The sequence below is a fragment of the Ambystoma mexicanum genome, chromosome 3q (assembly GCF_040938575.1).
Source record: "Ambystoma mexicanum isolate Mex_15411 chromosome 3q, UKY_AmexF1_1, whole genome shotgun sequence".
Classification (NCBI taxonomy): Eukaryota; Metazoa; Chordata; class Amphibia; order Caudata; family Ambystomatidae; genus Ambystoma; species Ambystoma mexicanum.
This window is the reverse complement of record NC_090926.1, coordinates 692,949,276-692,963,357: the sequence shown is the minus strand read 5'-3', so window position 1 is coordinate 692,963,357 and position 14,082 is coordinate 692,949,276. Positions and strand designations below refer to the sequence as shown.

The 14,082-nt window shown below is 45.3% G+C and overlaps 1 protein-coding gene across 3 annotated transcripts in view; it reads right to left on the bottom strand.

The window, feature by feature from the left end:
• The window catches only part of OGFOD3 (2-oxoglutarate and iron dependent oxygenase domain containing 3), an 876,068-nt gene that overhangs the window by 474,370 nt on the left and 387,616 nt on the right, over positions 1–14,082 (bottom strand). For 2 of the 3 annotated variants that reach the window (XM_069654613.1, XM_069654611.1), the window contains exons 5-6: positions 13,551–13,607; positions 9,494–9,569 (exon numbers count right to left, since the gene is read on the bottom strand). In XM_069654613.1, the coding sequence (XP_069510714.1) occupies positions 9,494–9,569; positions 13,551–13,607 (133 nt within the window). The remainder of the gene's footprint in view (positions 1–9,493; positions 9,570–13,550; positions 13,608–14,082) is intronic. The other variant, XM_069654612.1, reaches the window with a different exon arrangement.

Genomic DNA, 14,082 nt, shown 5'->3' with positions numbered 1-14,082 from the left:
GTACAATAGTTCTCTTTGTCCATTCCTACTATTGCCCCTCCCTTATCGGCAGGTTTAATCACAATGGCCTCATTATTTTGTAGATCTTTCAATGCTCTGGTTCTGTTTTTTTGAGATTGAAGAAGGGAGTATGGTTCTCTGTTTCTATCTCTTCAATTCTTTTCAGCATCGCCTTTTCAAAAGTGATGGATTCTGCTGTGATAGATTGTGGAGGTGGATAGAAGGTAGATATATTGTACAGATGTGTGATGTATTGGTCGCCCTTATAGGTGCTATTAGCAAAATGTTTTAGACAGATCTTTCTCATCAGTTGGGTGAGTTCAATTCTAGTCTGGAAGGGGTCATGTCGTGTACTAGGTACAAAAGAGCGTCCCTTTTGCAGAACCTTCATGTGTGCTGGATTCAGCGGTCTCATGGATAAATTCACCACTAATGACTGCTCTTGTTCTTCATTCACGTGTAGCTCGTCTTCTAGTTACATGCCAGGGCGTTTGCTCGTGCCAGCCCCTGCCTCTGTTCCTTGTAATTCTGGGTGATTGTTCTTGCCACCATCCCCTTGGCCTCCCTCGTCCTCTAGGTTGTTGAAAACACTGTGTTCCCATGTCTGTTTTGTTCTTGATCCTCAAGTTTTTTTCTGGGTCTGCCAGAGTCTTCATCGGAGCTTCCGCTCAAAAAATTCCAATTGTTTGGTTTTGGTCTATTTTTCTGTTGTTGGAATTGTCGTCCTTTTTTTTGGCCGTTGTTGGTATTCTGAATACTGTTCTTTTCTATCTCTTCATAATATTCATTTGTAGTGTAAGGATATTTCTTCTCATGTGAGAAAGATGCAATATCTTTTTTGAGTTTTATGATTTTTTTATTTAGCTTCAGTTCTTTAAATTCTTTTATGGTCGCATCTAGTGTTTCCCTGCTCTTGAGATAGTTTTCAACAATCGTTTTTGCTGCCAGGGCGTCTTGTTTTGCTATAATTTCGTTCATAATTTTTTCCGAGACAGCTTTAGCAGTGTTTATTATTAGGATCAACCAATCTCTGTGCATTTGTTAGCTATGAAGCTCCAGTATTTCCTAAATTGTATTTGATCAAGAAAAATACACGGTTCGATTTTGATAATCAGGCGATTGGAAGCAATGTGTGACCTGAGGTACACGGTCATGATGGCTCCATGAAGCTCTGTTCTAATTCGTTTTTTACATAAGATCTCTAATTCATTCCATTCATCCCCCTTCATTTCTAGCGCTGCCTATTGGTCTGTCCCCAAGATGGATGGATTCGCTAAGATTCCCTCAGTGCAAGCTAGATAAGTTGCTTCTGCCATTTTTGTACTGTGTCTGTAAATACCTTATAACAGACAGATCTATGTGGTCCCCCTATGTATTATTATGCTTTTTAAAGTGTCCTTTGTGGTAACACTAACTCACGGTGGATCACACCGCTAGAAAGATATTCTAATACAATTAGAGTCGCAGGGTTGACATGTTCTGTCTCCACCTGCTGCATTTTAACACAAAAAAGACAGAATCAGCTATTTACCAAAGTTATTCCTAGTGCTATAGTCCCTACAATTGACTAAATGTCCCTAAAAGCAATCCAACTATCCCTTCGGCAGACGTTCTAACCCTAGAGAGAGTAAGGAATAGCTCGGAGACAATGGATGCCAGATGAGAGACCGACTAAAGTGTGCGGGCAATCGTGATGCAGACAGACCTCTGGTGATAACGAGGGTGCAAGTAAAAGGAATGCAGCCTGCGCTGCGTGAATTGGAGGGCCCAAGGGACGCGAAACGACCCTTGGCCCAGACAACAACAGAGCTACACAAGACCGGCAGGCACCGCCAAGGATTCGAAAACCACGAATGATCATGCCTGGCATGACAAAAACCCAAGCCACTTGACTCAGCAAATGTGGAGTGCGTCCACAACATAAGGGATGTCAGCTTGGTCGGGACAGAAGGCACAGAAGGCACACGGCACAATGCATACGCAAGGAACTCTGCCTACTATAGCAGGGCTCCCAAGGATAACAAAAGAGCATTGAGTGGACAAGCGCAGTCATACTACTACAGACATAGGGCTAAACGAGCTTAAGGTGGAATAACCCAACTGGGGGCGGACAGCGTAGATCTCGGAGGAAAATGGTGGCCTAACATACACCCCCGCTGTGGGGCACGAGGAGCGGCTGGGGTGCCATCGGATTGCGTCAAACATTGGGAAGAGGGAGTGCAGACGAGACCAGTCAGCGCTGGTAGCTGGTAAGCTTGGGCTGCAACAGAGGGAAAAAACACCAACTTTGCCATAGACAGAAGCCCATAGAGTCTCAAGGTGCAACTGTGACACACAGACTGGCGTGCGGCCAGGATCCGTGTGTCAGTACTTCAAACTCAGTCGAACAAACAATGCAGGCAGGGATACACTGTATCCGATGAGGGAACTCTGCCTGCAGTAACACGCACCGCAGTTGCCAGCATGACAGACACAAACTAAAATGCACTCATGTTCACCGGTGCCCAGAGAAGACGTGGGGCCAAACAACACTGCTGTTGAGTACAGCGAACTTTAGGAGTAGAAGCCCCACCCTGAGGACAGTGCGGATAACGCAAGGAGGGGGCCGCACCTAATGGGCGGGCCCAGAAGGGCATAAAGTTAGAGAAAACGGATTTGAAGTGACAAGCTGAGGTGCCCCCATTGGTCACGCTGCAAGCGGTACAAATAGGCTCAATAGAGCGGACACATGGAATGCCCATAACCATGAGAGGAATAGTAGGCAGATAAAGTAACAAACATTTATCCTGCACCTGACGGATATAACCACAGCTCGGACCCTGGCACACAGCAAAGCCGGAAGAAACACCGGGCTGCACCCTGGACCATAGCCCAATGCTAGAAAAGACCACGTGACAGAAGGACCCCCCTGCGTGGGAATCAAGAATCACGGCTCTGATGTGCCGCGAAAGCGGAAGGACACCATAAGCAGGCCCGCACATGAAAGTGGGGTAGGAGGCTGGAACGGGAGCGGCGTGGCACTGATAGGATGCACCCTTAGGGAGTGGACGTGCAGGACCAGGGGCGTCCAAGGCAATGGCTCTTAAAGGGAGCAAGGGGAAAGGCAAACAGCCAACAATTGACATATTTACGAAACATGAGCAGTCCCCAGGCATGACGGCACAAACTCTGGCCACTACACCGGAAGGGGGGGATCTCGCCAAGGGACGATCACCTGATCCTTGCAGCCATTACTGAACTAAAATCCTTGTCGGGGACTGCGATGATAGACATGAAAGCGTCACTGGAAACTAAGATAGTCGCGGTAGGAATAGAGGTCAACCTGGTGAGACAAGATGTGGGAGCACTGGTGGAATGGACGAGTGGCCTGGAGAGCGCAGTGAAAACCAACAAGGATGCGAGCGCCACCAATACTAAAGAGGTCCACATATTGAAACAACAGGTGTCCAACCTGGAAAACCGAGCAGAGGAAGCGGAAGGGCGAGCAAGATGCAACATCATACGCGTGGTGGGCCTACCTGAAGGGGAAGAAGGCTCAGACCCAACTGATTATGTGGAAAATATCATAATTCAAGAAATAGGGGCCAGCCGGCTCTCCCATGGATTTGCGACTGAATGAGCACATAGAGCCCTGACGAAGAGGCCCCAGCCCGGGGCTCCTCCTCGCACAATCATAGCAAAGATCTTGAACTACAGAGATAGAGAAAACATCCTGGAATTTTTTCGGAAAGGCGGAACTATAACGAGGACATCGGCGACCATCACTGCATACCCGGACTAAACCATGTTGGTACAGAGACAGCGTTATAGCTATGTGGCGGTGAAAGAAGACTACGAACAGCCGGATTCAAATATATGCTTTTGTACCCTGCTAAACTAGATCCTACATAAAGGAAAAGTACATTTTTTCGAAGTCCCAGACGATGCAGAACGATTCCTCGACGCCCAGGGATGTCAAGAGTCTGGAGAAGAGCAGGAGCGAGATGGACAGGATAAGTGACCCAACGCCATGTTTGTTGATCCTGGGGGGGAGAGATATTACAAGTGATTATGCCCGAAGGGGGTGCAAAGAGCATGTTATAAAAGGGTGCAGGCTAAGAGACTAGCACACTCGATATGGGGACTTGTTGGACTGGAATATAGAAGTGTGCATGTCAGATAAGAATTGAAAGTGCACAGTGATTTGTAGTTAATACAGGAGGCAGAGGAGGTAGGCGACCTATCCCCAGTAGGTAGCGTAACAAACGCCACTAGGGCGATATCTCCCTGCTGTGTCCCGAGTACTGGCAATAGCCGGAAAAAGGACTAGATGCAGGGGTGCCTGAGATCCAGGGATGGAGCTGGGCAACAGTTGGGATGGGGGCGGGTGGGTGTTGAGTTGGAGTTGGGAAAGGTGGGGGGAGGGAGGGAAGTTGGGGAAGTAGCAAAGTTAAAGAGGAGGGGTAGTTTTAAGTTGGGGAACAAGCTTACATACACGAGCGATGGCCTTCGAGCAAAACTTGGAGACAGATCATGGGGTCCTTAAGGTAATCACTTGGAAAGTTAGAGGGTTTAATAGCTATCTAAAAACTAATAAAGTTATGATGTATCTGCATAGACAGAAAATAGATATAGCCCTAATACAAGAGACACACCTAACAAAAGAAAGGTTGGAGGTGATCCAGAAGAAGTGGAAGGGGGCCGTCGTCGGTTCGACATATTCAGCCTATGCTAGAGGAGTGATTATTTGGGTAGCACCGCATGTCCCATTCCAGTTACTACAGTCCACAGTGGAAGCAGATGGGAGAATGGTTGCAATAAGGGGACTGGTGGAAAATAAGGAAATATGCATTATAAATACATATGCCCCGAACCAGGACACGGTGGCATACATCAAGACCCTGTACAACAAAATGAGCATGTACCTAGGAGGGGCAGTGATCTGGGGAGGTGACTAACTGTACACTAAACCCGATAATATATAGATCAGATAGCAAAATAGATAGACCCACCCCTGCTCCTAGGGTTGCAGTCATTGTTGACAGACTTCAGGTTCGAGGATGTATGGAGGGTGCGCCATCCACAGAACAGACAGTATTCACATTACTTTGCTCCACAAAATTTGCACACCAGGTTAGACTATATGTTTACCACACAGGAACTACTGGCAGAAATAATACAGACAGAATACAAAGCGAGGGTCCTATCAGACAACTCGCCACTGGTCCCAATGTGGCAATATCGCCCCCCCAAGACCTAGGATACCAACATGGCACCTCAGAATTGAGGCACTAAAAGATATAATGTTTAGGGAGGATCTGAGAGAAGAAATAATAAGTTACTTTGAGACCAACACTAGAAGTGTTTGAGTCAGCTGGTATGCTGTGGGAAGCCTTCAAAGTGGTAGTGAGAAGGATAGCTATAGCTAAATCCAAGGGATTAAAAGGAGGGATATTAACAGAACTTCAGGAAGCGGAAACAGAGCTAGAAACAGCATTGAGCAGAGTGTAACACCAAGGGCGATACTGAAACTATACTCAAGTTGCAACAGAAATGTGCGGTACAATGGGAGAGATTATGCAATCTAAACTATAAGAAGTATATAGAGAGACAACATGCAGGAGGAGATAAACCAGGGAGGATGCTGGCATGGTTATATAAAAGCGAAACTCTCAGATCTACAAATCAGAGCAATAACGAGGGAGGATGGGCAGATATTAGACACCCAACAGGGCGTGAATCGCGGGTTTCTAGAATACTATCAACGATTGTATGGGGATGTCGAAGGAAGCGACCTCAGGGAAATAAGGGAAACACTGGAAGACAAAGGCATGCCACAAATCAGTGCGGAGGAGCAAGAGGAATTCGATGCCCTGATCACCCTAGAAGAAATAGAAGAGGTGGTAGTGCAGCTACCCACTAGTAAGACGCCGGGGGCTGATGGACTCCCTAGTGAATTTTACAAAATGTATAGAAATTAAGTGCTTCCCCCGCTCTTAGCAATGCTAAATGAGGCATACGAAACAGGAAGGTTGCCAGAATCCCTGAGAGAGGCGATCATCATGCCACTCGCTAAACCCAATAAGCCTGGCAAAGACGGCGGATCATTCAGACCGCTATCAAGGCTTAATGAAGATAGTAAAATGCTCACGGCGGTTCTGGCAAACAGAATGAGACGGATCATTAATAAACTAATATACCCTGATCAGACTAGATATGTGCCACATAGGATTATATCCGATAACCTCAGACAACTTCACAGAGTTATAGAACACACGAAAGGGGACACGGGCGAGATTGCAATTGTATCGGACGCAATAAAAGCCTTTGATTCAGTCAAATGGCCTTGGCTGATTGCAGCCCTGACTAATTATGGGATAGGGCCTGGGTATATTAGAGGGGTCAAACTGCTATATAGTGCACCGCTGGCCAGGGTTAAACGGGAGCAATAATATCGGAGAGGTGGCAACTCAGTAGGGGTACTAGACAGGGATGCCCGTGGTCCTCTATGTCGTACATTTTAGCGCTAGAGCCCCTGGCGATATACCTAAGGCAGCAGTATGACAATATAGGGATTAACATAAAAGGGGAACCGCACTTAGGGCCTCATTACACGGAAGGCGGTGAGCCATGGCGCTATTAGCGCCATGGCTCATGCCGGTAAAATACCGGCACCGCCTTGGCGGAAAGGGGATTTACCGCCCCATTCCAAGGTTGGTGGGGCGGTAAATCCCCCTTCCGCCATTGCCCTTCCCCATTCCCATTTCTGCCCCATAGGGCTCTATGGGAATGGGGAAGGCGCTAATTACGGCACCGCAATTTTGCGGTGCCGTAATTAGCTCCGAGGTCCCTTAGGGGGTTGGTTTTTAACGCCTGCAAAAAGCAGGTGTTAAAGCACCAACCCGCTAAGGGACCTCGTAGTAAGGCGGTAATGGTTAACGGTCACCGTTACCGTTAACGGTGGCCGTTAACCATTACCGCCTTCTGTGTAATGAGGCCCTTAGTCTCTTATACGCTGATGATGTGCTGTTGTATTTATGATGCCCTGAAGAAAGCCTCCAATATGTTCTGGAAGTGATGGAGCGATCCGCGTCGCTATCTGGCACAGCGGTGAACCCCAAAAAATTGTGTTTATTTCCACTGGGTAGGTATGTGGGGATTCCGCGAGATCAATTACCAATTCTACAAATACCATGGGAGGCAAAAACTTTCAGATATCTTAGGATAGACTTTTACCATATGGTGGAGGCAGAGCACCAAAATAATACAGAGAAAGCGGTAAAGAGCATTGAAAATAGTATGAGGTTTTGGGCAAAGCTCCCCTTGGCAATGATGGGAAGGGAGGCAATGCTGAAAATTGTAGTCATTCCAAGATTATTGCACTATTTCGGGAACATACCATATCTAATACCAAGGCGATTTTTCGTTAGGATACATAGCATATGTAGGGAATTTCTCTGCCATGGGACGAGGAACACAATTGCCCTTTGGAAGTTACAAAACTCGTATGATAAAGGGGGTATAAAACTGCCAAACTATGAGATCTACTATCTAGCTAGCCAACTACAATATGTGGCAAAAAGGTTATCAGAAGATCCAACCTCGGAATCTAGATTGTTCAGACAGGGATGTGCCCCGTTCTTCCTGAAAGAAATGATATGGCTGCCTAAATTGGATATGAAAGAGCGCCCAGAGATGATGACACTGGGATGACAAGTATGGCATAAGACCTGTCAGGTCATGGAGAACCCATCCCCTTGTTCCCCGCAAGTGCCGCTTGTTGCATTGAGCGGAAAAGAAGGCCAATTAATGAAAATGATCAGAGGGCACTGGGAGCCGGTAGGGATACCAACTGTGGGAGACATAGGCAAGAGGGGAGGATAAAAGAATTTGGGATGTTGGTGGAGGAAACAGGGTTGCATACGGGACAATATATTACATACCATAGAATGGTGCGGCGGATTAAAGAGACATGGTCCGAAATAGTATTAGAGGAGCAACCGGACGCTGCCATAGAAACCATAGACGACACAGCAGAAGGAGGGCACGAGATATCCAGGCTATATGAGCTGGTGATGTCCAAAGTGTGGAAGGAAGTGGTACAACTGAGACAGGACTGGGAGGAAGAAGTGGGTGCCCCAATGAATGACGGGATATGGGACCGACCCCAAGGGTACCACAAGAAAGTGTCAAGGAATGCAAGGCTACAGCAAATACAACTATATATAACCCACAGGGCATATTTGACACCCCAGAGGATAGCTACATTTAAAAATGCAGAACGACAAACAGGCCTCAAATGCGGCGAAGAAAGCGCTGGGATGACGCATATATTATGGGCATGCCCAGAGATTGGGAAATTACGGGGCGAAATAGCCCACAGATTAGAAGAAAAAGGGATTGAGATAAATGTTGAAATAGTGTGGGCCTGCCTGGTGGGGGGGTTCCCCAGACCTCGTAAACTAAAACATGTCAGAAAATTGATTGATTGATTTATTTATAGAGCGCTTTACACCAAGGCGCAGGATTAAAGGATTTGGCATATATACTTGCCAAGCGTAGAATTGCCATGGAATGGAAGGCATGTTATAGACCAAGGATAGAAATCTGGTGGAAAGACCTTCAGAAACAGGCAGAAGCTGAAACAGCAGTATGGCAGGAAGCTAATACTACTGCAGGGGAAGAAGAAGCAAAAACCCTGACAGCCTGGAAATATTTAATAGCCACACTATATGGGCCCACTCAGGACTGGTCAAGTGACCAGGACCGAGCTGAGAATATAGAATAGGGAACCCCTCTGCAAGACTAAAAGCAGATCGCGAAGTAGAGTAGGCTCGAACAGGGGGGGAGGAAACAGGAGACACAGTAGACATTGATTGATTTGTACAAAATTTGAAATATTGTAACATGTACTGCAAGTTTGGTTGTGTGTTTGAGAAAAAATCAAAATTGTTTAAAACAAAAAATGCTAAAAACATTGTGCACGGTTTGGAAGTCGAAACTTTCTATTTTATTTAATCGCTTCCAGACTGTGTCTTATTGATCCCTAAATTGCTCCATTATCAATGAGCAAAATTTTAAAAACAATCCGCTCTTTGGTTCGTTTAGTGTCTAATTTTCTCAGCAATCTTCTGTAAAATAATGCATTTTTACTGAGCACATTGTTTGTGTTGTGTGTCGGAGGGTGGGGGGAGAGGGGTCAGGTCATCACACCTGAGCCTAAATGGCGTCAACCGGTTTCAGCGGATATAGAAACACTTTCCGCTTTCTTCAGGACAATTGACATGACATTAATGCATCATGTTAACTAAAAAAGACAATTTTGTCATTTCTTGTCTTGATCCTCATTCTTTGGATTAAGGAGGGCATCTCTTATTCACTCAAAAGGACATCTCAGATTTTCTTCCAGGTGCCCTAAAATGAAATACACATAGGGGAGTGTCATCAATATCTATCTCTTGTTATTTTGGGCATCTTTCTGTTGACAGGTGAGTGTGCAATTAAGAATCCTCACCTCGCTTCGTATGGTACTTGAATAGGTGCTTTTCTTTTTTTCAGCTGGTAGTTCTCCGGAGGGTTGGCCAGATCACCTAAGCGTCAAGAGTCAGAATATTACTCTCGATCTGAATTGATGATGATTCTTCGTTTACATAATTAGCCAAATGATCCCCAGATTTGCGCTTGATTTTACTTTTCTTTGTCTTTGGATTTTTTTTTTTTTTAAGTGTAAACAAGCAAAGTACCAACAAAGTTCAGGTGAAATGTTAAAAGTTTGTGTACAAACTATAAAACATGAAATTTAAAAAAATTAAAAAAACAAAGTCACAATAATTTCTCTGACCATATTACAATATAAGAAATACACAATTTATTATTTCATAATTCAGTTTATACAATTGATATAATTTCAAAATGATTAGCAGCGATTTTTCTTTAGTTAGCAGCAAACACAGTTTCCATTATTACAATGCCCATCTACAACTACACACAATGTAACTTAGATTCCCAAAAAGCAATCATCAGCTCTTCAACAACAATAAAATATTTAAAGTGCTAATGCTTTCAAACGAAAAATAGCTCCTCACTTATTTTCAAACACAAAATCTTCCATTCAACCACATTCACCTAAATGGGTTTGAGGCCCTTATCAGGGGTTGCCCTGCCACTCTCTACTTGTTCAGAGTACCTCATGTTTTGATTCAATCTAGCGCACTCCTTCTAATTTCTCAGGTTTTTCCTTCTCAGCCCCTACCTTGTGATAGTAGGCAAAGGTCTGAGCCTTTTGCTCTTCTGTCAGGGCTTGACTTGCCTCTATTACCTTCCCTTGGGCTGCTACCTGGCTCTGGAGTCCCTGGTTCTCACCACACAGGGCCTCATTGTCTTTTTTGTGCTGCCTGTATTGCCTGGGAACACAGACCATTTTTGTTGCAGGAGATAAATCTCCTGCCTCAGCACATTTTTGGCTTGTGTGGTCTCTTCTAGATCACTGTCTACTTGTCCCACATGTCCCATTAAGTTTGCATACTCGGTTTTTAGGTCAGTCAGTTCCTGAAGGTCTGACTCTCTTTTCTGTAGGTCTGTGTTTAAATTGCACACTTCCTGACATAGGGCATCCCGGGAGGATAGCTCAGCGGCAAGATGCTTGCCTTGGAAACAAGACGACACGAAGCAACACAGGTTTGATCCCCGAGTCCGTGTTTAAAAACCTCTGGGTATTAACCCTTTAAGTGCTATGGGTTTTCCCCCCCAGTGCCAAGACCTTTTTTGGCGATTTCAGTAGGCCTTGTAACCTTTTTGTTTCATGAGATATCTCGGCCAAATTTGACTTTTTTTTCCCCCACATGAAGGCGGTCGTAACTCCACCCAGGAATCGTAGGTACCTGTAGGTGGTGAGAGAAAATAACCAAAAAGGGCAAAAATGTTGTTTTTTTTCAAAAAATGCCAATACAATGATGTACAACGAAGTCTGTGTTTTTTTTCCTTGTAAGAGCTAGGAGCAATGGTTTTCTGTGATAAATTCCTCAATTTCCTGGCTTTCAAGAACAGGTTGAGTGGAAACGAAAAAAAATTGTTTTTATGTGGTCATCAAGCGTTTTGTGAGAGGTAGGCGATTTTGGCCATTTTTGCCAATTGGACATGCGTGGACGGAATGGAAGAAAAGGGTAAGAAAGTCGAATAAGAGGACAGAAAGGCATACATTTCTGAAAAGTAGACAAAATTCCAAGTTTAGGAAGGGGTGATTTGCGCAGGTCGGGCAACAACTAGGTAGGGGAAAATGCCATAGTTTGGGGAAAAAGTGGGAAAATGACCGAAAAAAAGGTATGCGGTGGACATGGTTGGCTTGGTACGGGCAATGGCTTCTATGAATTTTGAGAAAAACAATGCTCTGCTACATTTCCCCCCGACGGTTGCAGTTAGGAAATCACACATTTTTTGTAGTGTTTCAAAAAACAAGCAATACCACAAGCCAAACACTGAGCCATGTACACAGGAGATTTATACTTAAGGCCTAAACAGACATACTTAGCATGTGTAAATCAGGAAAACCAAGGTGGTGAATGACGGCAAGCATACATTTTTTGAAAGAGCACAGGCAGACCTTTTCAAGGGTAGGTGACTTGTGCAGGTTACAAAAGTGTATGGTGCCTAAAGCAGCGACTAAATGTAGGGCACATTTGGGAAATGAAAGGGTTGTGTGACAAAGGGCACCAGCAAATGGGTCGAGAAGTTATGAAAACCACACAAACAACGAATGTAATACCTTCCCGCGTTCCCACACGTGTCCCGATGGAAACGGTACCTCACATGTGTGGGTGCACCTACCTGGGCGCCAAGGGGAAAACCTAAAACACCCCTAACCCCAAGTCTTTTCCGACAGCTGAATTTCACGAGTTTTCCATCCGGGCACACCATACCGATATGGGCCTCGGTTGTCCAAGCCACAAAGGAAAACAGGGAACCCCATGCATTTCCAAAAAGAGGACATCCGTGGGAATCCGCAGAGTTCAGACTTGCGCAAATCGGCCCAGAATGTCTTACCCAGAAACCCTGGCAAAGCCCGAAATGTGGGGAAAAATCCCAATTTCCAGACATTTCACTCGGCTCATCCACCGAAACACGCCGCCAACAACACATGGTCTACCGTCCTGCGTTCCCACAGGTGTCCCGATGAAAACGGTACCTTACATGTGTGGGTGCACCTACCGGAGCGCAAAGGGCGAAGCCGAAAACACAGGTAACCCCAACTCTTTTCGAACAGCAGGATTGCAGGATTTGGACTCATGTGCACACTATACAGATTTGGGCCTAAGATGTCCAAGCCACCAAGGAGAACTTTGAACACCATGCATTTCTGAAAAGAGGACACCCTTGGGAAAGCACAGAAGTCTGACTTGCGCGAAGCGGCCCAGGATTTATTTCCCACAATCCCTGACAAAGTGTGACATTTGGTGGGGAACAAACACAATGTTCACTTTGTCGGGGGTTCTGGGTGAGTAGAGAGAATGAGGTTTAGGTAAAGCAGCTCAGTGGTACACACAAGAACAGCAGCCTGGAAGGAGGGGTGGCAGGATAGCCAGGAGAAATGCACCAATATCCATGCGCCACCAACCATCCCAAAATGTAAGACGAGAGCGAAAACGAGGACAATGAGGTACTTGGAACAGGAGCAGTGCACATGTTGTATGGAAGATTACAGGTCTCAGTAACAGAGAAGAATGGAAGATTATATCCAATAGAAAATGTCAAGAACAGAGCTGGTTTTGTTACTGACAGAGCTGGCATCCCATAAAATGATAGTGAAATAAGGGCAGAGGGATCTGAGACTGGAGATAAACCAGGAAGCCCACTGGCACCTCTAATCGGCATAATCGGAATTACAGTCGGGATTGCTAAGGATTGGAACAGGTTCATCATAAGAAAACAGTTGAGTGACCTCAAACAAATGAGAATTAAGGCACGTACGAAGAGCAGGAAGTGTACAATGAGGAAAAAAATGAAAAAAATTGACAAAGGAGATGGACGAACAGGGACAGAGAGAAACTGCCTCCATTATCCTAGCCTCTGGTCTGTGAATGCAGAAAGTAACTGTTAACCTTCAGGAGGAAAAATGATACTGACTTGCCACCAGTGCATGCAGGTGGGGGAACCCAGAGGAGGGGTGGAGGGCTGAAATGCCCTAGCAGTAGGTGGAATTGAGAGGGCCTTGGTGGCTTCAAAGTCACAAAGGTCTTAAGGTTAGCAGTGCAGACCATCCACAGTTGTGTGAAATGGCAGGAGGAAGTAATCCCACAATGCAGAGGAGGAAGTTCAGAGAGGTCTGGTGCTATGGTAGCATACAGTAGAGAGGTACGGGGAAGCTTAGAATCCAAGATGATGTTGAGGGCTCCAGTTCAGGACCTCCCCTGGAGCATATTGGCCTACACAATTTGGGAAGCAGGGGCAATAGTACATACATTTGAAGATTGGGAAATGGTGACTTGGATCATTCAAATCTGATATAATATATGCAACACAGCTAATTCGTGAAAATAACCTTACAGTGTTCTTATCAGGTGAAGTGCATATCTTACCGGTACAGCTGAAAGTCCTCCACAGAAAAAATATCTTTGATTGCATCACCGAAGTAACTGTGAAGTAGAAAAAGCACAAACTTGAGGGAAAGAGGATAGATACACTGTATTTTAGCAGCAATATCTTGCAGTGCTCTTACTTTTTTTTCTTCCCTGAACTTAATCTCTAACACAGTAGCAGTGCTACTTCCCAAGACCACCTAGAACACCCAATTTGTATTGTACTTTTACACCAACTGAGGACTCCGGTGTACAACACAACCTCTTGGCTCTATGAGGTTTGTCTCACAGTCACTCGAAGCATTCACACTGTTGTGCTATTTGAAAAACGAGGATTAAACCGTTCTGGCATGGACAAAACTATATTTTCACAAATACATGTAATCTACAATGGAAGCTAGTGGAGCAGTCCTTCTACGGGTGGTTTCTCTTGAGAGAAACAGAATTGTACTCTGCTGGGGCCTGTCATGTATTAGATACTTCTCCTAGTCTGTGTTTCAGGCAAACAGCATTCAATATCATGCGCAGCACA